The 25,141-nt window shown below is 45.3% G+C and overlaps 1 protein-coding gene across 3 annotated transcripts in view; it reads right to left on the bottom strand.

Moving 5' to 3' along the window:
- The window catches only part of LOC148318848 (uncharacterized), a 163,996-nt gene that overhangs the window by 15,777 nt on the left and 123,078 nt on the right, over window positions 1-25,141 (bottom strand). Inside the window, exons 4-6 of one of the 3 annotated variants that reach the window (XM_088280973.1) lie at window positions 23,684-23,832; window positions 19,662-19,730; window positions 17,651-18,072 (exon numbers count right to left, since the gene is read on the bottom strand). In XM_088280973.1, coding sequence (XP_088137099.1) covers window positions 17,977-18,072; window positions 19,662-19,730; window positions 23,684-23,832 — 314 coding nt within the window. In that variant the 3' untranslated portion in view covers window positions 17,651-17,976. Of the gene's footprint in view, window positions 1-1,692; window positions 2,175-17,650; window positions 18,073-19,661; window positions 19,731-23,683; window positions 23,833-25,141 lie in introns of those variants that run through there. The other 2 variants (XM_088280976.1, XM_088280975.1) reach the window with 2 other exon arrangements.

The following is a 25,141-nucleotide window of genomic DNA, read 5'->3' on the forward strand; positions in this document are numbered from 1 at the left end:
GACAGCCAAATGGAAAGTCTAAGACACACTTAAAGAGATTGATCCGAGCGCAGGGGAATTGAAGGCATCGTCTTTAATAAAATAAAATTGCAGGAAAAAAAAAAGAGAGATGAGAAGACGGCACTGATTCGTCCTCGGCGCACGAGATTCCGTTTCATTGGCTACGGGCGGATCGACATGTTCTGCGGTGATCCGTCGACTCTTTATCATCCCTCGTTGACATTTCGAGTGCGTTGTTTCTGAAGATAACGTTGGCGAACGTACATGACGCACGTTGCAGCGTGCCTTGGACTTTTGCAGCACATGTTTGTCTTTTTAGAACAATTTGGTCCTCGTCTCACATTTCGTTATTGGAAAGGACAAATACACCAGCAAAGTTGGTCAAATGCAGCGGTCCCAAACGTAAATTTTGCTTTTTCTTTGGCGTTTGTGCATCGTTTTGTGATTTCCAAGAGGAAAACTACAAAAATAATCATAGAAGCCAAAAATGTACTCATTCGTAGGAACATAACTCTCGTCGCGGGCGCTCCGTACTCTCGGGCTAAACACTTCTACCTCGTACAATGATACGCTAGTTGACGGAAAAAGGGTGGTGAAGGCCCCCCCTGGCCACCACGTACCTCTGCCCCTGAATGGGAGACGGGCGAACGAGCAGCATCTGGGTCACGATGTTACCCTTCAAGCAACAGATATTTGAATCCCGACATACGAACAACACAGGCACATGTTCTTTATCTTCTGTGAAAAATAAATAAATAAATAAAATAAAATAAAATATATATATATTTATATATATATAATTTATTTATTTTTTATTACTGCAGTATGTAATATTTGGCCGAGACTCCATGAAGTAGTATAGCGTAGAAAAAAAGAAGGTAATAAAGAATTCGCATCCCTTTCAATGAGGGATGATGATTTGAGACATCGCTGTTGATACGGCAGCAAAACACTCGATTGAGACGCACCAGCATCTTCCAAAGAAAATAGATCACCTCACCATGTTTTTTTTTCTCATGCAACTGATGGGTCACATCCTTCCTTCTACTGTTTGTGCTTTAATGGCATGTGCGCCGCATCTTCTTTGATGGGGGAGAAAAAAAAAAAATCAACACCCTCATTAGCCGCCGCACAACACTTCACATTTCCAGCGAGCCGCTTCCCGGACAAAACAACAACAAGTTTGCGGCTGACACGCGGGTGCGTCCTTCCCTCATCTCTGCAAGGAAAACACACTCGGGCCCTCAGCACTTGGCCTGATCAAAGACTGACATGTTCGACAAGCACCTGCCACCGCCGTGCCAAGTGTGTATGCGGCATTATGTTTAGGTTTCACTCCAGTGTGTGCCGAGGTTTATTTTTCCACGCTTGTTACGGCACACATTTGTGCAGGCGTGCTCTTCCTCTCATTGTTGCCCGCCACGCACCATTAGGAAGGAGAGCAAAGTAATGTGTTCCAAAAAACACCAACAATGTTTTTTTTTTTTGACACACAGTCTTGTATACAAAGAAAAAGACACCAATGATGAAATACAATGTCAAGAGTTCAACTGTTTGAGCATCATGACGCATTCATTTCATGCACATTGTGTGTCTTGGCCACCCGAGGGCAGCAGAATAAAGACATACGACACACATTTGCTGAACAAACATTATTAGTATTTTTTGCAGAAGATAAAGAATAGGTCTCTCTCTCTCTCTCTCTATATATATATATATATATATATATGCCCCCTTTGAAGTGCTTAAAAAAAAAAAAAAGCACAGGTATATTTCTAAGAAGTAAAAGTCAAGTGTCAAGCAGCAGCTTGGACGAAACCATCCAAGTGAGTCATTACTTCAAAGGGTGACACACGTTCATCTGCATCCCGACGGAACATTAAGATGACGAACCCAAACATACAAGCCAGTTGTTGAACTATTTCCCGCCTTTGTGTAACAATCTTTGCCCTATACATCACTGTGACAGATTTCTCGATTGAATACGAGTCGCACGGCTTAATCCTCGCATGAAAGTGCGGAATATGATCTCTGCCAAGCATTGTTAACTTTGGGAACACTTGGAAGTGGTCCATTCGCGTTCTAATAGGCCATTAGTTTATTGTCAAATATATCATATCGGGGTGCCGCTACATCCTGCCAAGTGGAAGCAGCTGAAGCGGTTGAATGTTCGTCTTGGAAAAAAAAAAAAAAAAAAAATCACACCAATAAAGTAAATCATCACAATTTTGAGAAAAATAAAAACAATGCAAAAACATTTCATTTTCAGAATCGTTCAGCCCTAAAAAGAAATCAAAGGGAATTTACCTGAAAAAAAAAAAAAAAACAAGCATTAGTGGTGCCTTGACATTCGCACAAAAAAAAAAAAAAAGTGTTTGAACTTCAATTTAAAGCGTGTGAATCGTCGCCGTATCAAAGCTCGTCTGTATTGTTGGCCCTCGGATGGACTTTTGAGGTCAACAATGAGGCAACTTGAAAGGCTCCGAATGCATATGGAAGAAGAATTGTCTTCAGGAGTGTCTCTGCTAATGCTGTCATTATTCATATGTCGCGAGCGGCACATGAGAGTGAAGAGGAGCGCACAACAAGTGAGCAGAAAAGAGGCTAAAAGCATTTGGCCCCCACCTCGCTTTGTCTTTCCACTCGAGGTCTCAGGGAGATAATGAGGGCCTTGGCTCGCCAAACATTATTTCTGGCATATGGCGGCCGCCATCCGCTGATTTCCACAGTGGAAATTTGAATATTGCGCGAGCCGATAGCCTCCAAACGTGGGCGGACGCGGACGTCCGCCTGCACTTGGTGAGGACGACGCTCGACGGGAACATCAAACGCTCGCTACCCGCTTTCTGGCTCGCATTAAAAGTTGGTCCCGCCGAAAGCAAAGATGGAGAAAATGGGCCGGGAGAGAAGGCGAAGTGATGGAGAGTGATGAGACTCCTCTTGAACTGAATAAACATCGAAAGCTCGTTCTGATGCCTTCCTCGGCACTTGGGATACATTTTTCTTCGAGAAAAATATCGGGGAAACAACTGCAACGTTCTGTTATTCTGGTGCACACACACGCACACGAGAATATATAACCGAGTGTATTGTTGTATGCTTTGCTTGTATGTGTTGCTGCTCCACGCGTCTTTAAGATTTATGAAAACAGTCCACAGCAAATAGGAAAGTCTACACACCCTTGTTGAAACGCCAGATTTTTGCCGTTAGATTACGGGACACTAAGCAAGCATATTATCGTAGAGTCGTATTTTCCTTATTAAAAAAAAAAAAAAAATGAATGAATGACATTTAAATTCTTTTCACTCGGGGAAAGACGATTTTAAGAATTTGCTCCTCTGGTCTTTTAGGCGAGGACGTTTGATGATTCACGAAGGACAGGCTTTGTTTATCGTCCTTCAGATGTCTCATGCACTCATGCTGACATAAGCAGACGATATCTGCGTATTTGGGATATTTTGAAGCCATTAAACAGCTGTTATTAGTTAGCAGCAGAATCTTTTGGAAGTCTGAAGATCCGGTTCTGCCGACTGGAGTGGAAATGTTGCAAACGTTGGTAGAAAGATCAGATGCGATAAAACAGATGCCGATCATGCGCCGAGATGTTGTGCCACATTCAGGCTGGGGCGGGGCTCTCGGAAAACAAACAATGGCCTTTCAGATCATATCATTTCATTCTTGAATTTTTTTTTTTTTGTGAAATGTTTAGCTTTTCTTCCTCTAATATTCCTGTTTACATAATTCTTGCGGGAAAAAAATTGTTCTTTTCATACTTTTCGGTAAAACTTTGACATTGTTATTTAATATCAAGTGTTAATCTTGAGCCTATAATTTTCACCATATTTTCCTCATATTTGAACATTTTTTTATTCTAGTTTTCCCCTTTATTCTTGCAGTGTTTTGACCTTTGACCCATTTCCCATAATTATTTTGATTTCTTCTAATCATAGGTAGATTTGCTAACATCCCCAAAAAACAAAAAAATCAAATCAAATCAAATCAACCGTATGCAGCATGACACAACCCACCCAATGGAAAAGCCATTCCTGGCAGCATGTAAGCTAACAAGCTAACAGGCAGTTGGCAGCAGGATCAAGGTGAGTGCAAGTTCAAAGGGCAAGGTTCACTAAAGTAAGCAACCCGGGCTGCCTTACACACGCCCGGGCTGTCCATATTTACGAGGTGTCATTTTTATGGGAGTGCCAGGCAACAACAGGTTTAAGAGGGACAACGTAACCTTTCTGGGGGCCCCCGGCTGACCCCCACTTTGGCTACAATGCGTTTCTTGGGCCACAATTAGAAGCGGGGCCTCTCGGAGTCACCCCAGCATCGGGCTACCATTGCAACCATTGGGATATGCTTTTACGAAATACATTTTTAAAACATAATAATAATAATAATACCTTTATCCAACACTTTCAATCAAAGTGCTGTATGGAGGAGAAAAAGCAAACAAAAAACAAGTACATATAAAAATGCATCCCTAAAATGTTTTCCTGTCCATAGCAGAAGAGATTCCAAATAGTTTCGGCCACCCTGAAGCCACATGTGGCAGACCCCAATTCGAGAACCCCTGAAACTAATTTATATATTTGTCTGTATTATTGTTGTATTGCACTGGAGAGGGGAGCCCTCTAATCTCGTTGCACACTTGAGTACAATGACAATAAAGGGATTTCTAATTCTAATTTCTAATTCTAACTATTGAGCCTTGGCGGAGGTCTGCATTGTAGTGAGACTTGTTTTCCATCACCTCTTCCTCAATCCTCATCCCCCCCCCCCACCCCCGCCAAGCTGGCCCTTTCTCCGCCTCTCGCGCTTGGCGAGCTGTGACAGTTGCCGCCGTGCATGCCCCGCAACTCGGTGAATGTGCAGCACGGGCTGGCTGGCTCCGGCCACACAGACTTGTCAGCGCTACTCACTGTCAAAGCCCAAACTACCAATTAACTCCTGGGCCCACCCCCACCTGCCTGGAGGCGCAATGACCCCCCCCTCCCCCCCACTCGACGGCCCCGCCATTCCACACGACACTGTCCCTCACTATCGCCACCACCGCCGCCGGCCTCAAAATCCAAGACGGCCCGGCCCGTGACTGCTCAAAGATATTGTCCCTCCCATCTGGCCTTGCCTGTCAGAACTTTGCAGAAGAGGATAAAGTCAATTTGTCGGTGTTTGTTTCCCTCCACAGCTCGTCATATGTTAGGAAGGAAGGGGTGACTTGATGGACAAGCAGCCAGTGTCCTCCTTGGAGTTCCCAGAGGTGTGAAATGCATTTTCATACTTAGCGTTTCCCTCCGTCCGTATTCATTGTGGAAGCCGTGCAGCACACGTGTCAAACTCAAGGCCCGGGGGCCAGATCTGGCCCGCCACCTCATTTGGTGTGGCCCGCAAAGGGCAAATCATGCGCGTCAACTTCTGGATTCAATCACATTTTCTTGTGACATTTGAGTTCTGAGGTCCAATAAAATGAGTTTGACACCCCTGCCAATCAGAGTTGAGATATTAGGAAGCCGAGTTTTCCAAAAATTAGGCACCGTTAGCTGATTTTTTTTTTTTCTTTGACATGAACACAAATTTGAGATTAGCTCGAGTGATTTTGCAACAACAGCAATTGGGCTGAAATGTTCTTCCAAAAAGAGCTTTCAAGCTGTTAATTGTGACACCTCAAAGTTTACTGTGAAAGCAAACAAAAATCCAATCAGAAATATTTTCCGATTCATATCATTTTTGAATTGTGATGCTTTACTTTTCACCAAAGCACATTTACGTTTGTCCGGAGCGATCAGGACCGCCCACTTTTCCTCTCTTGCCCCCTCAAAATAAAACATTGTGAAATGTTTGTGTTCCCGTCGCCGTCACAGTTTACATGACCATACATAGTTATTTTCTCTAAATATACACATACACACACGTTGTTGATGGAAGACATTCTTTCCCGGTGTCACGCAGACACATTTCCTCCAGTGGCGAGTTAACTGTGGCTGTCTCCACGCTTTCTGTGAAATCATCAGCCTCGGTGGCTGCGAGGGAAATGCTTGACCTCGAGTATCACGAGCAAACCGCTCGCTCTGCGGGCCCGCCGGGCCTCGCTCCCGCGGGGACGCCGCGCGTTAACGGCGGCGCGATGACACACGGAACATGGCCGCCGCACCCCAAGCCCGCCGCCCGTCGCCTTCCCCTCGGCGGCGCCTTTCACCTTCTGTGCGGTCCCTCATTACGGGATCAGAGAGTGACTTCCTCTCGCCGTGCAATGTTCTCACATCCTCAGATGTGTTTATCACAGAATTACAACACGCAGCTGTTTTGGGTTGTACAGCGTGCGTGCGTCTGATTTGTGTACACGCACACTTTCCATTCATTGCAGGATGGAAGTCTTGAGAGGAAAGTTTTCAAAGTCCCCGGGGCTGCTTCAGCATCAAGCAAACGGAGGCGATTAGACATCAAAATGCATCATGAGAGATTGATATCGCCATGGTTTCAAGTGACGCTGCAACTCTTTTTGAGGAAAAACACAAAAATAACCATATACAAGCGACACCAGGCTATAAGGCGCAGTTAGAAAAAAATGAATTGCTTACCGCATGTACAGAACCATTTTGGAGGGTCCATAAACAAATTGTTTAAACAGGCGACATGGCAAAAACAAAACAGACCCAAGAGAAAAAAAAAAAAATCAAGATTTATTTAGCGTGTTTTCTGAACTATAGAGCGCCCCTAGTGGTGAAAGAAAACTCCACAGCCGCACCGTTGTATTAGACGCAGGGTTCAAAATCGAAGAAAAACGGAGCGGCTTAAATATCTTAATATTCCTGGGTCGCTTCATTTTTTTCAGTGACATTTCCAACCCTGGTGGCCATTTTTTCCAATTTAAAAAAAAAAAACACTCGCAAAAAGCAAAGTTTTGAAGAGATTTTTAGGAACGGGTCAAAAGAGCAAATGATGGCAAATCTGCATTAAGAGACAATCGCGGCACTTTTAAAGACGAGTTTATCGCCACCGGGCTCGCAAACGTTAAAACTGCACCAAATGAAGCACTTAATAGCTCGCTTCCTTTCCGTTTGTCAAGCGTGCGACGGCCAGTCCGATGAGGTGGACATTTGACGTGCCTCCCTTGCAGGATTTCCTGCATTTCAGGCATTATTTCTCCAGATCAAAGCAAGCTCCCTATTGATTTTGAACGCTCTCCAAACCCAACGTGGCTGGCAATTATCACTTTGTTTTGGTTTTAACAGGCAAATCTTTTCGTTGGGCGGGGTCCAAAAACCGAGCGCGAGGCTGAAAAAGTGCAGGATCAACGCTGTAATTAGCCGGCCGAAATGGTTTGAACCTTTTTTGGACGGGGTCCTGTCTCTGCCGGTTCAGTAACAGTCCCTGTTTTCGCCATAATGGGAGTCAAATGTTCCCCCGGATTATTTATTGCCTGTCAGGCATGGCCGTGCGATGGGGTCGGCTACACTGTACAGCTTCCTGTGACACGTAGTTACATCAGGCCAAAGCGGTAACTCACGTGAGCTGATACGCCAAAGCACAAACCTTGTGCGTGAAAAATGAGGTGCAGTCTGGCACAACGCTCGCATTGCGGCGGCGAAAGATCACAAGGAGATAATCTGCAGGCCCAACTTGTCGGTTTGACTTTGAAAGGTCTTATTTAGAACGGGGCGCTGTCACGGAAACGCCGGTCGCGGCCCTCCATCATTCGCCATCTGCCAAGCCAATAAAGGTGATGAGCCCTTTTTGGTCACATTTGTTGAGGGATCCAGATTGTGCCTCCAGAACACGATATGGAGCAAAAAAAGTCATTTTGGAGAAATGGATTTCTGAAAATAATAGCGATTATTCGTCATTCTTGCACCTGCTCCAAACGCAGCGCCCGTATTTGGAACTGGTTGTCAACACGCTGAAAAACGATTTTGTTGAATTCACCCAACAGTATTCCGTGGCGTGGTTGCATGAAATAAACTCTGGATCTCGATCCAGATACATTTTTTTTAAGTAGACTTAAAGTGAGGATTTTAATTTGGGCAGCCACTTGCTGAATTAAAAAAAAAAAACTACAATTTTTTATATATATATATATATATATATATATATATATATATTATATATACATTTTATATATTTTTTTTTTCAGTGCAAGAAGTAACCTGTGGGCTTTTCCATTGGTTCACAGCTCAGGAATATGTCACAATTTCTTTCGCGATAAATAAATAAATAAATAAATAAATAAATAAATACATTTATTAATTAATTAATAAATAAATAAGAATATTAATCTGGGCGAGTTTTGGCTCATCTGAGTGTTAAAATTTTTTTTTTTCTTAATTTCAGCCAGTGAAAAGATTACATGTGCGTTCGAGCTTTGCAGGGTTAGTGTTGTCTTCACGCTACGCTTTTTCGGTCGGCTTTATCATCTTTTACATTCTGAAATAAAAATGATAACCCGGCCACCTCATATTCATGAGCTTTCACCTCCGGCAACTTCTCCCCTCCTCGCAAATCACCTCCGACAATCATCTCAAACGGTCAGAGGGCACCTCGAGATCGAGATCCCTCAACTCGTCGAGTGGTTTGTTCCAGGTCGAGAGAGCCGGCGCGAGAAGCTCCGGTGCGTCTCAAACCAGAAGCGGGAAGTTCGATACAATAGACGAGACCTTTGATCCACGACGAGGGGGAAGACTTCCCTTTCGGGGTGCAAACTATTAACGTGAAAGTGACTCGGCCCATGGCACATTTGTTTCAGAGAATAATGGGCCTAAAATTAGCACACAATGGCAGGCCGACGGGCGACACTCGCTCTCAACCACGCGCAGGAAGGGAGCGGGAGGCAATTGTGCGAGGAAGAGTGATTCGTTGAGGTCGGGGGCCTCGTGAAGAGCGTCCGCCCGTCTGTCTGACAAGGAGCCCGACATTTGGGAAAGTCTCCAACCTTAGTGAGACGTTACTTGCTTTGGTGCTGCTGTTTTGGTGAGCAACAGACTCCAAAAGTGTGAATGAATTTTTATTTGATTGCAAAATCCAATTTCAGTTGACATGAAATAGTCGACGCGTGTTTGAGATGACGTTAAAACATCCTTTAGTGCTCAGACGAGCGACAAGCCATTATTACTCTCGGAGAGAAACCCCCCCGTATCGTGACATGTTGTATTTAAATGTCATGTCACGTCATGTTGCCCGACCGACCTTTCTCGACAAAATCCCACATCACACGAGCCAAGCGGCAGCATTTTGAAAGGAAAAAAAACACACACAACTCACATCCTGGCTATTTTGATGGAAAACATATTTCATTTGGCAAAGTTTATAACACGTTAGACAAAAGAAAGGGAGCGCAAAAGTGATCTGTTGTGCATTATTGTTATTGCATATAAAAAAAAAAAGGCTCCCTCCTCCCGCTAATGTTGCTTAAATGTTTATTGTTGTCATGCGCACCATCACAAAAAGCGTCACCGCCTTGTGACTATTGCCGACCCTCCCAAATGGTGACAACAATAACATCTTGTATTTTGTCTTTTAAGAGCCCTCGTGCCATTCAAGCACACGTCAGCAGCCATTGGCGGCGCGTTGATTTACTGGCAACACGCTGGATATTTTTGCATTATGTTCAATAAATAACATGCATTTTCCAAAGCTAAATTCAACACAGCAACCGCTTCGAGATTTCTTTTCACTTTCACATGAATAGTGAAGTGCCTTGACATGCAAGCGACTCCATTTTTTTTTTTTTTGCTTAAACTTCCATACATAATGTAGGACTATCCATAAAACCACCGTCTCAGATGATTCCTTTTATTTTCTTTCGGTTTTTCTGCACTTGTATGTCCACGGAACACACATTTGAATAAATTGCTTCCAAATCGAGGCAAATGACGATTCAACTTTTCGGCGGTAGATTTCAACGAGGGTGTGTGGACTTTCTATCCGCTGTACATGGAGAGGATGCGGGCAGGCCAACTATCTAATAAACATGTAAACATGGGGCGTCCTCCAGCTCATTAGGTGATTGCAGAGGCTGCTTGCTCTCCATAAATCAGAGGCCAGGTTATCAAGGCCTCTGATCTTAACTGTAGCGGGCGCCCAGCTGTCTACAGCCGCACCGACCGGGAACAGCAGGCTCGGAGGACTCCAATTCCACTCGCCTCGTCCGCCGTTCTCACTTTGCAAATAAAACAGGGGAGCTCTCCTCGTAAGCCGCCGCGTACACAAGCTAAGCGCTCATCAAAGCCGCCTCGACCTCGACGGCGGGTAGTAAAACGTCTCTTTTCTTCGCTGATGTCAGGTGAGCCGTCAGGTATTTGCCAGATCGGCGTGACCGACGGCTTCCGCGACACGTAAAAAGTCTGTTAGCGTGGCGTTGGTGTTCAAAAAAAAAAAAAGAAAAAAGACGCCGGCGTTTTAATCACGGCCGTGAGAAAAAGATCTCTCTCTGGACCGAGCGAGCCGGAGCCAAAGATGAAAAGTCTGGAGAATTAAAAACGGCTGTGTCAGTTTGACTTGAGCCCCCTCTCATACCACCATAAAGGTTACTACATGCCAGGTTCAAGCGCAGTATCACCCCCCCCCTCGCCCCCTCCCCCTCCATTCGCTTTTAATGTAAAACACACTCAGGCCGCATGCTAAGCCTGCCCACTAAATGTTACACCGCTGACTTTCCACACACACACGCACGCACGCCTCCATTTTGGGGATTTATTTATGTTTGTGACGTGTGAGCTTCCTCGGATTATTTCCTGCCGCATCACAATGCCCATTCAAAACAATCCGAAAGAATATAAAGGTCACCGCTAATGATGCAAAAATAGATTGCAGTAAAAGAAATCCTTCGAAAGAAGATCATTTCCATACTTGACATGCAAATAAAACGAGAAATATGCAGTGGCAGTCACATTATTTATTTATTTTTGTTGTTGTTTGTTTTATCAACGCTATCCAACAGTGAAGACGTGCGTTATTAGTTATTAGGGTCATTCCAATATGTCCATGCTATTTTTGTCCACAGGAAATAAAATGTAAACATATACAGGAAAATTAAGTGTCAATGTTATTGCAAAAATTATCTTTCACATTGAGGAAAAAAAACATTGAATCATTTCAATGATAAATATTTTTCTTCGATATTTACGTTATTACTTTACTTAAAGTTTATTATCTCAAAGGAAAACAAAGTTTAAATTCACACATGAGTTGTCTTAGGAAAGTGATTTTCCTTATTTTCTGCTTTCTCAATAACAGGAGATTTCGTCTTCAGCATAGAGTTAGCAGAAACATGAAATATAGCCACATAAAATGTTTCAATTTAGCAGAAGAAAAAAATCTTTTATATTTGGGCAACAGGAGGACTCTCGTATACTCATCGGATGTTGACGTGTAATAGAGCTGTATTAGCGCTGATGATATTTGCAACGTTTATTACATTCCTAATGTGACATGCTTGAAGGGCTCGTTCCAAATGAATGGTGAGAGAGAATCAGGTGGAACGTGGAAGTGTTAGTGGTCCGGGAAGAGTGATGGAGGCCCCTTAGAGATTAAAATCTTTTTAAGAGCGACATTTTTTTGGGCCCACTTGGGTCTGAAAGCCTCCCTTGATGGCTCGGGTTTCTGGGTGAGAGGTGATGAATGAACCTTCATCTAAATGGAGCCCGGGAGAATTTGCCACGCAGGAACAGGTGGATGGGAAAAGTGACGACTCACAATGATGAGAGGGCTTTCTTGGATGTTGGACTTTGAAGGTCCTGTGTCACCAATAGGAGACCAATTTCAAACACGGATGGGATTTTTATTTATTTATTTTTTTTATTGAACAGGATCAAGTCACTCTTTACGACTGGAAAAGTTGTTTAGAGGAGAATAATACTAAAATTACTATACAATATTATTACTATCATATTTTAATTTTGTCAAATTTGTTAAAAATGTCAGTCTAATGCGAAAGGATCGGCTCACAAAAAAAAAAAAAAAAAAAAAAGAATTCTGGCCCGATCTTGATTTTAAAATACAAAATCTCCTGAGAAAAAAAAAAACTGACAGAAGGCGTAAGTGAAGACGAGTCGTTCATTCGCAGACACACTCAAAGTGGGAACACCACACAAGTTTGTACTTTGGTTTTAGAAGATTCGCTGAAATGACCCACATCCGGAAAGAACATTTATCTCCTTTGGATTGTTGATTGTAAAAAAACACTTCAAACCGATAACTTGTCATGTTGTAGTAGCACTCCGCTACAAATCAATCACACGAGCAATGGAGCAGCCGCGGCTAACGCAGGCCTGTTAGCAATGCTAATGCTAGCTACATTTTTTTTTGTGCTGTTGTCGAAGCTAAATGTGCGTTCTCGATGACTATTTATCACAATTACAAACTTTCACAATGGGAAGCCACGGTGAATGCCCCTTTTTTCTTTTTTTTAAGAATCAAATTGAGTTGGTCCAACATTTTGCACAGGAGTGAAATACAGAATGTCCATATTGTCTTTGCTTGTGAATTTCAAGCCTCGCAGCTGTCCAAATTCAAACAGCTGGTGTGACATCACTGAGAGGCGTGTCCAAAAGTGCAACATGTGTGTAAGTTGAAAAACAAATGACACCGGTCACACCGTGGACGAGTGTTTCCCGACTGAGTCCAGACACAAAATCTATTTGGCATCAAAGTATCACAAAAAGTGTCGGCATGACTTGAAAAAAATCGATCTTGTCTTTATTTACTTCAAATGTCCTGACTGAATGAGCCTTTTTGTTTGGAACACAAAGCTATTATTCTGTTGTATGAATGGCAACAGGTGGTCATGCCGGTTAATTGGACCTTCTGCCATCTAATGGAACAGCGTTTAATTGTTCCGCCTGTCACTACCTGGCGTAGATAGCGGAACAAAGGAAATCATTTTTGGGGGCAATTAAGTGAAATCGGATCATGTCTCGCCGCACACCCGATGACCCGTCACGCTAGCGCACCGTTGTCGGGAATCGCCGGCTTAGATCAGCGGCTCGCAACACTGCAATTAACCCGCGTAGCCACCTGGCTCCTTTCGGACAACAGGACGAGTCATGTGAGGGTGCCCGCAGATCCGTGAAAAGTCTTCAAAGGAACGGACGCCATGAATTGAAAAATTGGCATTAAAAGGACGTCAATAAATATTTGAAAAGTTTTGAAAAATGACTTTATGACTGCAGATGGTCTCCAAGAGAAGTAGGAACACGCTTAAAAAAGTAAAAGTGTTTTTTTCCCGTTCATTTATTTTAAAAAAAGATGCAATTAAAGTCCATCCTTGTTTTTTCTTGAGCGCATCAGGTCATTGTAAAAATAATATGTAATATCGTGACATATTTAGTAAGGTCCACACAAGCGGAATATTTTTCTGAAAGGTTATTTGGAAAACACGGAACATTTGGAAAAACGTGAAGTCGGCTCGAAATTGAAATAGAATTGAAAAAAATGTCTTGCCTTAAAGTGTCGAAAGCTTGCATTCCACAGCGAGGCCAATTTGTGAGTGCTCATCATCGAAACATTTAGGTTTGGTGGTGAACCTTGAAATTTTTCAAATGTAAATGAAGTGGCTTGGTGTGGAAAAAGTTGGGAAAGAAAGCCTTCGGTGATGACGTGAGCGCCAAGCGACAAAACACACGGGAGAATATTTCCCTTTCCGATCGGAGCCCCCCGGAGATGACCGCGCCACATTTTTCCGGAAGCGTTCCCACCGATGTTGCCTCATCACTTCTCCTGTCCGAGCGTAGATGTGAACCGGGAGGGAAATGAAGAGTTGGACTCTCATCGGAGTCGCTAAAGCGTCGTGGCGAAGACGAGAGGCCGAAGAGTGGCGGATATTAACATCGATTGACGGCCGGGCCGGTCGAAGCGACTCCTCACCTCTAATCATCTTCTCCCTTTTAATCAAGCGACTACCGATGAACGGCACTATTGAGTTTCTCCCGTCTTAGTTGACGCACCGAAGCCGAGCCGTGCTCATCGGGCCTCACCAAAGCGGCATGAAGAACATTCCTTCCCTACGGACACGGACCGAGTGTGTTGGTTCAGCAGGCGACGTGTAATTTGATGGGAGGCTGCAAAACAAGGAAGCGGGGAATATCCTGGCCACATCTTTAACCTATTGAGGCGGGGATGATGTCATGATTAGAAGAGGAAATTGGGATCCCTCCAAAAGCTAAACACCCCAAGGCTGTCGAGCCAGCCGTCCAGACGGCTGCAGGGATCGGGATGGGAGGGAAGGGAAGGGAAGGGGGGGGGGGGGGGGGGGGAAGTGTAGGAGTGAAGAGGGGCGAAAAAAAAAAAAAGCGAGAGAAAGAAGCTGGGATCAAAGCGTAGCAGCACTCGGCCAACAAGGAGGCACACACTCCTGGGACGAGTGCCCGTGTGCAGATATCCGCCGTGGAACTCATCCAGCCTCTTCACCCGGGCCTTCGTGTCAAATAGGCCGCCCCATTGCTGCTATCGCTTCCTGTCTCTTCTTTGACGGGTTCATAGTCTCCCATGTGCACGCACACACACACACACACACCTCACGCAGGAACTGTTAAACGCATCAGTCGGCGATGCTCTTCGTGAATTCCGTGGTGAGATACACAGAGAGGTGATGAAGTGAAGGAGACGCGGCGCAGAAACGTCAATGGGGGGAAAGAAAGAGAGGAATTGTGCTCGGGGACGGGATGCCCTCTCAAGCCCCCGCCAACGCTCATGCATGCATCGCATGATCACGTGTGAAATGCGACCACAAGGCTCTGTTGAGATCTACGGGGGGGGGGGGGGGGGGGGGGGGTTGTTGGTTCTCCCTCACACAGGCGTCAGTGGCGCTATTATCACTCCCCACCGCCCCCCCCCCCTCGTGTGTCCGAGGACTCAGCTGAGTCTTGCTGGACGGGGGCCAAGGTAGGCACGAGGGACTCGGCAAACTCAAACTCCTCGGGCCCAAGTTTCTCTCCAGTTGTCCGGTTATTCTTGTGGGCTGCTACTGTGCACTTTGCTGCCGTCCAACTGGAATTTCCCCCGTTGCGCAACGTATAAAAGGCTGCCTCTATTCTATCGGTCAGCGTTTGACAACCTTTATTGAACCAAGGCACCCATTTTCCAAACGTTTTACACCTCAGCACAAAAAAAAAAACGTCTATAGGCTCCCACCTAAATTTAATGGGGGTTAATCCGAGACACATTACGTGGTGGCGTGTGTGTGCTGGCGCCGTTTAGCATGAGTTGGAATGCGTTTGCTTCGTTCTGAACACGGCCATATCCTCATTCAAAAGAGGGGGTGAGCACTTGTGCAACCATGGTGTCTCAGTTGTTTTTAGTTACAGATTCCAAAATCGCAGCAAACATTCGTCAAACTTGGGAGGACAGGAAGGTGAATGGCCTCCTTTTTTCCTCTCCTGTCACTCAGTCTTCATCGAGTTTATTTTTGCGCGTGAGCCGTTTTGCCGACTGCTGCTGAGCACTTTACATTAAAAGCAAGGCAAACTCATCGCCGACACCATTTTGCGCTTCGGAGGAAAATGGGCGCCTCTGTTCTTTGTTCGCTTCCTGGTATTATTGTCGCCATGGCAACCCCGCCACAATCACGTCCTAAAGTGAGGAAAGGCTGGTGTTAGCAATATCCGCGGTTACATAACTGGCCGTGTCTCTGGAAAATAGCGGAGACCAATTTCAAGTCAACTGAGTCCAACATGGAGCTCAATGCTTTCAAGTTGTGCGTTACGCAAAAAAAAATGTTTGTTCGGTTTGATGTGCAAAAAAAAAAAAAAAAGGGCCGCGGCGCTATGTGCACTTTTCATCAAGCCGTGTAAAGCAAACACCTCGTCACAAATTGCAGCCCGGATGATCGATGGCCGGGATCTTGTCTTTGTTTGGATGCGTTGAAACGAGCTGCGCCTCGCTCCCTCGGGGCCAAGACACTGAGGGAATCACTTCAAGACTCACACGGCCCCGCCTCCGCACGCCTCGTGACCCGCGACACCGTCAACTATGCTCTCGCCTCCCGACTTAAGCAAACAAGCCATAATTCTTCACCGAGATGACCTTCGACGAGCTGAGCGCCCGGCGATACGCGGACAAGTCTGCAACTACTTCAAGCCGGATTTAACCAATGATTTCAACATTGTTTTTTTTTTTCTCTTAATATTGTGATTGCGATTTAATGTGATCATTTTTTTTCTTACAATGAATGTTTTGATCTTTATGGTGAGGGTAAACTAATGAACTTCCGCACACCCGTCATCTTTATATCCCAGATTTTGACTTGCTTGCCGAACGAGGTCCAACAAGACTTGAAATGGGCGCGATTAGCGCAACGCTGCTCACTTGCGGTCCATCCGGCGCTCTCTCTGGAGTCTGGTGGTGTAAATTCCAAAGGCGAGTCGGCCATGATTGCAATCTTTCAGAGGCATCCAAGCAATGTTGAGCTCTCTGGCACCACAATAGCAAATTAAATGTGCCTCTTTTCCACCGATATTAGTCACAGCCTACTGATGTAATGCCCCCCCCCCCACCTCCCTGATTTGGTCGTCCCTCTATGATTATGTCGGCGCACTTGAGGAGGATATCCAAGACTTATGACGCCGCAATCATTGGAGGCCACCTGATCTCTTTCGGAAGCACTTCAACGACCCGCACTCGCTGGCATCCTGAGTTTGTTTAGTCCCTAATTTCCCCCCACTCACTCGCGTGTGTGCGTGTGCCATCTTCCGTACATATGTTAGCATGTACGCGTACGCCTGCACTTAGGCTGTCACGGCCTCGCCGAATGTCGGCTGATTGCTCTGATGCGAGTGCAAAAATGTGTCAGCCACAGGGTGACCCTTGTGCATTTTTTTTTTTTTCCCAACTTGGCCAATTTCACCTGAGCTCTTGCACCCGTTACGGGTGGCGGTGGTGGGAATAATGGGGCTTGGCACGGCTCTGGAAGCTATTTGCCATCAGCGTGCGCTGATTGGAGCGGCCTGGCGGAGGGAGAGCCGAGAGGTTGCCGGTCGGGGCTGAAATTAGCGGAGGGCACCGGGGGCCTCTGGTCGGGTGTCAGGCCTGATTAGGTGGACGGCGGCCTCGCCGACACGCCGCGAAGAGTGAGTACCCCAAAGAACATGTGCGTGAACAGTCCCAGGCATGTGTGCGCGGGACTTCAATGAGAAGCAATCTGTAAAGAATAACTTCAACTTTTGAGAGGAGCCCTCAGTGTTCCGCTGACAAGGGTTGGCTCCGAGTTAAAGGAGAGCGACGAAAACCAAGGACAGGAATCCTTCGTTTTCCATAAATCCCCGTTTCAGAACAACGCGGCTCCGCTCGGTTGGCGCCGCCTTCCAGCCGCTCGCACCGCCGCCCTCTTCCCCTAACAGACGAGCGAACAGGAAATGGATGTAACGTGTGGCAAAAGCACCTTTTTGTCAGCAAATCCGAGAAAAGCTTTTTACGAAACCCCGAAGAAAAAAAAAAACGCGACGAGGCTGCCAAATGGAATATCACTCTTGACGCGTGAGGGGAGTGCGCTTCAACGGTTTGCCCATCAACTTCCCGCTTGATGTCACGCTTGTCGCGATTTCATGACACATTAAAGCCATTTCAGCGCCGATAACACCCCCCCGCCCCTTCTTTTCCTTCCTTCCAGCCGGCAAGGGCCTACTCAAAGTCTGTTACTAAATGGTCGCTGGGTTTTGGCACGACTCATATAAAGTTGGTTGAAAGTGTGACGATCCAGAATGCCAACCATGGAAGTTATTAAACACTTTTGGCCGCATGCGTCGAGCAGTTCCTCAAGCTGCTTTGTTCGCATGTATTTCGAAGCAAGTGCGAACGCTTTTATGACGTCACCATGTCGCATGCTAACAAACAATGCAAAACACCTTTGGTGGGCTAATGAATATCACCGGCGCTGTCGTATTTATAAGACCGAACAACAAATATTCGAACATAGCGAAAAATCCAGACAGGCAATCGGACAATTTTCACAAGCATACGGTCTTTATCCTCTGCCAAGAGCGACTAATATTACTGCTGCTTGAGGAGTGACCGTGTCCATGTAGTTCTGCATTGTTCTGGCCTCAGTTGGCCAAGATGCGCACACCAGAAGCAGCTCAATGTCCCCTGAGATGAAGCAAAAGAAAAAAAAATAAAGGTTCATTTTTTTAAATTTTGTTCAATTACCTCAAATAGCATCATATTAACTTGGCTTATTTATTTCTTATTTTTCTTTTCAAAATGATTCAACTCCTTTTTTATTGGATAAGAATTCATTGAAAAAAAGGGTATAAATTATTTTCAGCATTTTGAAAAATGATTATCTTTGTGTCACAACTTTCTTACAAGACGTTCAACAAATACAAATTGACAAAAAAAATCTTGGCTTGGTCTTCAAAAAAACAAAACAAAACCCTAACACAAGACAAAACTAGAAATAGAAAACTAAAGGCAAACAGATCCAAATGTCAGCAGAACTTAAAGAGCTTCAAACAGCTTTTCAGAGAAAAAGAAAAAAAATAATAACGTGACCCAGCCGCCAAATACAATATCACTCCTGACACACTGGTGGAGTGCGCGTCCAGCCGTTAAGCCATCAGAAGCCTGCCTGATTACACTTGTGGCGATTACGGCACACATTACTGCCATTTCTGCTCAGACGCCAATCAAATATGAATGGCTTTCCTCTGAGAGGGGCGCCCGCCCGGGCTAACAGCTTCCTCTGGAAAGAATTTGGGAGGTGAAAAGTTGTTTTAAGGGGGACGCTTTGGCTGAAAGATGAGAGTTGATGGAGGGGTGAAGATGACCCACTAATGTGTGTGGGGGGCTTCACATGCTTGCTTTTTCTAGGGTAGTAATATGATGATTTTTTTTTTGGACATTCTGCCAATGACAAAAATCCATACACAGGATAGAGGACGAAAAATGTCATTTTCATAAGCATATGTGAACGGAAGCAGAAAAAATTTTGACACTATGCATGTCGATGAATGTCGTTAAGTGCACCCTGTCTTCGTAAAATCTCATCATAAAACTTCAGAAGTGTTGAACATTTTTTTTTCAAATGTACACAGTCGGCTTGTGCACGGAAACGTGTTGCGAAGTGAACGTCCACAAGATGCTCATTAAAAATTGGCCATCCTGTCAGCAACCCCCCAGATTTTGGGCTTTGCATGTGCATTGTCCGTTTGCACTTCATTTAACCCCCCCCCCAAAAAAAAATAAATAAATAAATTAGAAAAAATAAATAAAAATTGGAAGCTTAATGGGCTTTTAACCTCTGACTTACTTCAATTAATAAGAAGATTAATTTGAAATATCAACATTTTGGTGAAATAGGAAGGTCACTTATGGTTTAAATTGTAAAAAAAGAAATAAAGAAAAACAAACTAAAAAGGTTTATTTTCCTAATATTTAAGAGGAATTAATGATATCATGAATATATAATAAACTTTCGACGATCGATATTTTTGTCCTCGTCCAACTCTTAAAGAATTCATTGTTTTAACAATTGACCTCGAGCTCTTTGTCACTTTGAAAAGAGAAGAAAATGAATTTTCTTGGGGATCACGGGATTTGGACAAGATTTGTTTTCTTCCCAATTCAAAGTTGACGAAAACACGCAGTCAATCGAAGCAAGAGGGGACAAAGGCCAACAAAAATGCGCCCCATCACATGCCGATTCGTCACTGTCGCACTGATGCAGGAAATCTTACATTTTGCACGGACAGCTGGCAAGTCAGGCGATAATCCCGTTGCGTTTCTCTCGCCCTTTCCATCCGACACTAAAACAACAAAACAGCCTTTCAGTGCATCAATGCCGATTTTGCCCCCCCCCCTCCCCCCATCTTGACAAAACGCTTACATTTATCTTGTGCAAATACCTGAAGACATGCCATAAACTCTTAGCGAGGTGAGCAGAGAGAAACATTCCATCTCCACCTCCCCCAACAGATAAACGCCAAAACAGCCCCTGGTGTCAAAATGTCTTCCGAAGCATCATAAACAATTTTTCAGGGTCTGAGTCAGGCGTTCAGCGGTCAAATTGTTTGTGACCGGCTGTCAAACCAACAGCACAGCCATGCCAAGGAATGGGAAAAGTGCACAGAAAAACATTTTTTACGTTCTGTCAGCAAAAGAATTTGACTCCATATTTGTCCAGATGCATTTTGCATGGCCGCGGATTTTTTTCATTTTCTTTTTTTGCCGCATATCAAAATTGTTATCCTTTTAATGTTTGAAACCTAAAGAAAATGTTATGTTGTCTTTTTTGAAAAAAAAAACAAAACAACATTTTCACCAATTTAGTGCTGCACAAACACTTTTTACTCAGTCACTCAATCATGATATAATAACGAGGAAGAACTTTTTGTATTGTCTCGTGGGACTTGTTCTTCTTCCTTTCTCGAGGGAGATCATATTTTGAAGGCACACCAAGCGAGCCGTGAAAGAAGCCAAGAAATGAAGCCAATCCAATTTCCTCAAATCGTCAACTGAGGCCCACGGATATTGGACCGCCCTCCAATCCAGAATCCAAATGGTGGAGTCCATCCAATTTTCTTGACCATCCATTAGAGCATGACAATTATGGAAAAAAAAATCACCATAATCGTGATTATTTTGATTGGGATCCAGATGAATAAAATGAGCATTAATAGACTCGACGACCCAAAATTGTCATCGTGGCCTCGTGCCCGCTCATCCCCGCAGCCACCAATCACAAGACAGTAAATGCTCGCGTCATCGCAGGTCCTGGATTGGCCCGAGATGGCAGCACATCGAGGCTAGAAAAAAAAATTACAGAAACCGACCACATACCGGAAGCAGCGAAGCTAAGTAAAATGCTAAACAATGAAAAGAATGAATTGTTGGCAACCAATCACTTCAAAAACTATCAAATGAGTCGGTAAAGAAAGAAATCCCAACAGCAGCGCTCAGGATGTGCGTCTTCTCGTTGGCTTTCTTGTTGATCTAGACAAGATAAATAAATGAGCAACATGCGCTCCAACGAACGATCGACGGTCGAGGTCTTTTGGAGTTCTTCTTCTTTGCTCGACTCTTCCAGCCGATAAATCCTCACACTCATGACGCCGAGGCTTTCAATTCTTCTTCCGTGGGGACGGCCACTAAGGAGGTGTTCATGTCCGCTCCTCTATTCCAGATCAACTCCGTGTGTCAACGCTCTTGAATTCTCGCCGCAGACTTTGCACGGGATGTCATTTGAGCGTGATAATGTGGAGCATGTGAAGAATTCTGACGATGGACACGGTGATTGGTTCCAATGAAAAGACTTTTTTTTTTTTCAAACCAAAGTGCTTGTTTATGACATGATGGTGCTTGGGATGACCGGTGTTTTCAAACGACCATTAGCACCTGGCTCGGCCTCTCTAATGATTAGCCGCGCCGCGGTCGGGCTGCTATTTTGAGCTGCTCTATGGTAAACGCTGAGCCCTCAAATCCAGTCGGGTCTGCCGATGGCGCCACTGGTAGCCAGTCAGTCTCACCCCCACCTCCGAGCTCCCCAGCCAGCAGCACTCAGAGCCAAGGTCCAGGAATTAGCGCCAGCACCCGTCCAGACAACAGATCAATGGGCCCGGTCCTGTATTGATAGAGCCACTTGGGCTCCAGAAGTGGCTGCTAATCCCTGCCGTTTATCAGCCACGCTGGCGGCCCGGCATCTCTTGTCTGCTCCACACTTGCACTTGTGGCCACGCACACGCTTTCTTGTAAACATCAGGAGGTCTATTCACGTTTGGCCCAACAAGCACTCACGATGGAGCCCCCCCCTTTCCCTCAAATGTGGCGTCAACTGCATTACCTCGGGTGTTAGGGCCGCGGCGGCTATACAGTTGCCATGTTTGAGCTCACCTCGGCTGGGTGGCTGTAACTGGATCCAGTGTCCTGCATGTTGAAGGGGTGGAGGGGGGGGGGGGGGGGGGCTTCAGAGGCACGCTGGCTAGTAGACAGAAAGTCTGACCGGAGTGTGGCCCATTGATTGGAAGGGGCATTTTTAGGGGGCCTAATGATGGCCATCTATTCACGCCTCACTTGTCACGCCTTATTAAGGCAAAGCAACAATGAGTCCATTCACACTGGCTCCAGTTACCTCACCCAACCCTCCGTTTCGAGGCGGCGTTTGCGCATTTCTGCATCAAGAGACTGGCGACGGAGCCACTTCGGGGTTGGTCATCGATCCAAAAATGTCGTGTCGCTCAGTAGCATCGTGCAGTGGACACGTCAATTTACGTGAGTCTTTCGTCAAGTTAGCGGCGCAAAAACATCAGCGGCATTCAGGCATGAGTTTCACACGCGTTGCATTTAGTACCCGGTACTTACTCAACTTCATTCAACTCTTTCAACCAAAATCAAAGAAATAATCAATACAGTGCCGCAAACACATTTCCTTCATTGCATTTTTTTCAGGCATCATTCGGACCGACGAGAGGCCATCAAAGATTTTTTTTGGAATCAAACCATTCAAAGATCGCCAACTGACATTGAACCGAGGGTTGCCAAATTGTCTTTTTCTGTCCCGGAAGGCAGTCGAGAGCCAATTGGTGACGCTTCATGGCCATCGCGCACGGGCGGTGCGATCTAATTGCCACTTCTTATCGTGTTTAGCCCGTTTCGGAATCAAACGAGAGGCGCAAAGGTTTACGGGATACTAAATCCGGCAGGTGTCCTAAACCCGACAAACAAACAAAACCGGCGCAAACAACAATTATCACCTCGCAGACCAACAAAGACGAACGTCAGCAAACAATGCAAGTGACTGACGAGGTGACGAGAGATTTGGCCGAGGCGAGAGGTGGGCAGGTAAACCCGAGCAAGTGAAGTCAGAGGGCATCTGGTGGACGAGTTGGGGAAGATGAGTTTGGGAAGGAAAAAAAAAAAAAAATACGGTTGGCATCAGTGATATACAATAAAAGTACAGGACAGCGATTACATCGCTAGACCGCCGCAATGTGCGTTTTGATTGGTTGTTTCATCCGCAACATGGCGACACCGTCCACTGGAGCAAAACGGGTTGTCGTCAAAGATTTTATAAATAAAAAACATTCCACATCCATCAAATGGCTGGTACTTGCTTGAACTTACAAAAAAAAAAACAGCTGTCATTTACAATCAAGTATAAATGATTTCTAAAGTGCTTATTATATTACGACGAAGCAATTCATGAACCTTTATTAGCGTAAGAAAACTCTTAGAAAGAAAACTATATTAGTCGTACAAGTATGAAAGTGGTTCGGAAGCCCGTCAAAGGCAATTTGTCTTTTGTTGACGTGACGCGAGTCCATTAAAGCGCAGTCGGCGCATGCGATGCTCGAACCCGAATTACCCGTGGGTTTGTGCACGTTTGGATTTGCAATCTCTGCCAAGGTCACCAAGAGTGGCTTCCTGTAAAGCCGGGCCGTATATCAGGTGTGCGACGACGCCCGCAGATAAACGCCGCGCACCACCTTGCACTCCTGCTCCCATTTGTGTGCGTGTGCGTGTGCGTGTGCGTGGGTGTGTGCGTGTGCGTGTGCGTGTGTGTGTACACATGCTTTTAGCCTGCCACTTAACAGCCAGGATTAAGTCGGCATGGAGATAATTGCCGGGTGAATGCAGACGGCGGGCCGCTGCGTGCCACTCAAAAGATTCACAGACACCTTTTGTCAACCTTTACCTTTTTTGTCTCAGGGCAGAATGTACTGGAGGGGGGGGGGGGTGTCGTTAGGGGCGGGCTGGACATTACCTTTGCAGGGAGGGCTGTTTGTTGGTTGTGACATGAATGGCGTCTAAAGAAGAGGAGTGTCTGTAAATATTGATCTCCCGACTCAGGCCGCACGAAGCACTCTCCTCTCGCCGACGGATTCAGCCTGGAGCTCCGAGCTATTGTTCCGCCTGTTTGACATGGAGACAACAGTCCAGATATGAAAAGACCAGTTGGGATATGCGCCTTTCATCACAAGACAAAGACCGAAACAACAATATAGAGACATTTTTTGGGAAGAACAAGTTTCTTTTGATTGCCGGACTGCGATGCGTAAATGTATCGGCGACATATACAGAAACAGGCGAATTCAAGACACGTAACACGAACTGGACATTTAATTAGGTACAGTACACAGACACAATCTAATGAATTCAATATATATATATATTTTTTAACTTGGACATTTGGCAGGGACCATTCACAAGCGATATCATTCAAGGAACACAAAGTGGCAAAGTCGATAATATCGTTCCCGTGCCTGCATGGCTTTTCTCCGGGTACTCCCGTTTCCTCCCACATTCGACAAATATGCATGGCAGGTCAAATGGACACTCGAAATTGTCCCTAAGTTTGAGCGTGAGATCAGAAGGTTGTTCGACTTTGTGCGCCCTGCAATTGGCTGGCAACCAGTTCAGGGTGTAAATAAATAAATAAAGTCGTCAGAAAAATGAAAAAAAAAAGATTTGAACTTTGTGACTTGCCACCACTGCAAACGAGGCTACGCTGTGCGTTAGCGTTCACGTCAAAGCCATCCCTTCTTCAACGGCATGACCGAGAAGTGTAATGATGGCTGCGGGGGCCTTTTGTGCCGCGCGCTCGCATCTCTTATTGGCAGTCAGTCATTTTTTCCTCATCCTGGCCCTGAAGGAGGGAGGGGGCGAAGTCACCGTCAGGACCTGTGAACGGAGGCGCTCACTGTGCACCAATCACAAGATCGGCCTGTTTTTTTTGTTGTTTTTTTTCCAGACGTTCCGCTGTCGAGTCAGATGACAGAGCAGGGTCATGAAAACACACAAACATGGCGCTCCGCTTACTGTACCCGCCGACGTTGAAGTGCCGTGGCGCTCCGTCACGTGCCACCGCGTGTCACATTTCACATTTGCCGTCTCGCTTTCGACTGCGTGTGTGCAAACAGAAGCCCAAACACCAGTTGGATGAGTCCGGCCATAAAAGTGTCTAAATTATTTACACGGCGTGTTAAAATATGCATGCAGCCTGGCAGTTCAACAAAAGGATATTTTGAAGAGGCTCTCAGAGTGCTTTAATGTGATTCAAAGAGAACTTTAGAACCTGCGTTCATATTCTACAATAGCTCTCCTACAAACTTCATATTTGGGATCTCACGCACTTTGTAATAGGGCATACGAACCATATTTAATCATTTGCAATGGGAGAAAAAAATCCCTTTTTGTCATTGGTTGAACATACTGCTTGGCC

The sequence above is a fragment of the Idiotropiscis lumnitzeri genome, chromosome 18 (assembly GCF_059441095.1).
Source record: "Idiotropiscis lumnitzeri isolate Australia: NSW breed Sydney's pygmy pipehorse chromosome 18, RoL_Ilum_1.0, whole genome shotgun sequence".
In the NCBI taxonomy this organism is placed as follows: Eukaryota; Metazoa; Chordata; class Actinopteri; order Syngnathiformes; family Syngnathidae; genus Idiotropiscis; species Idiotropiscis lumnitzeri.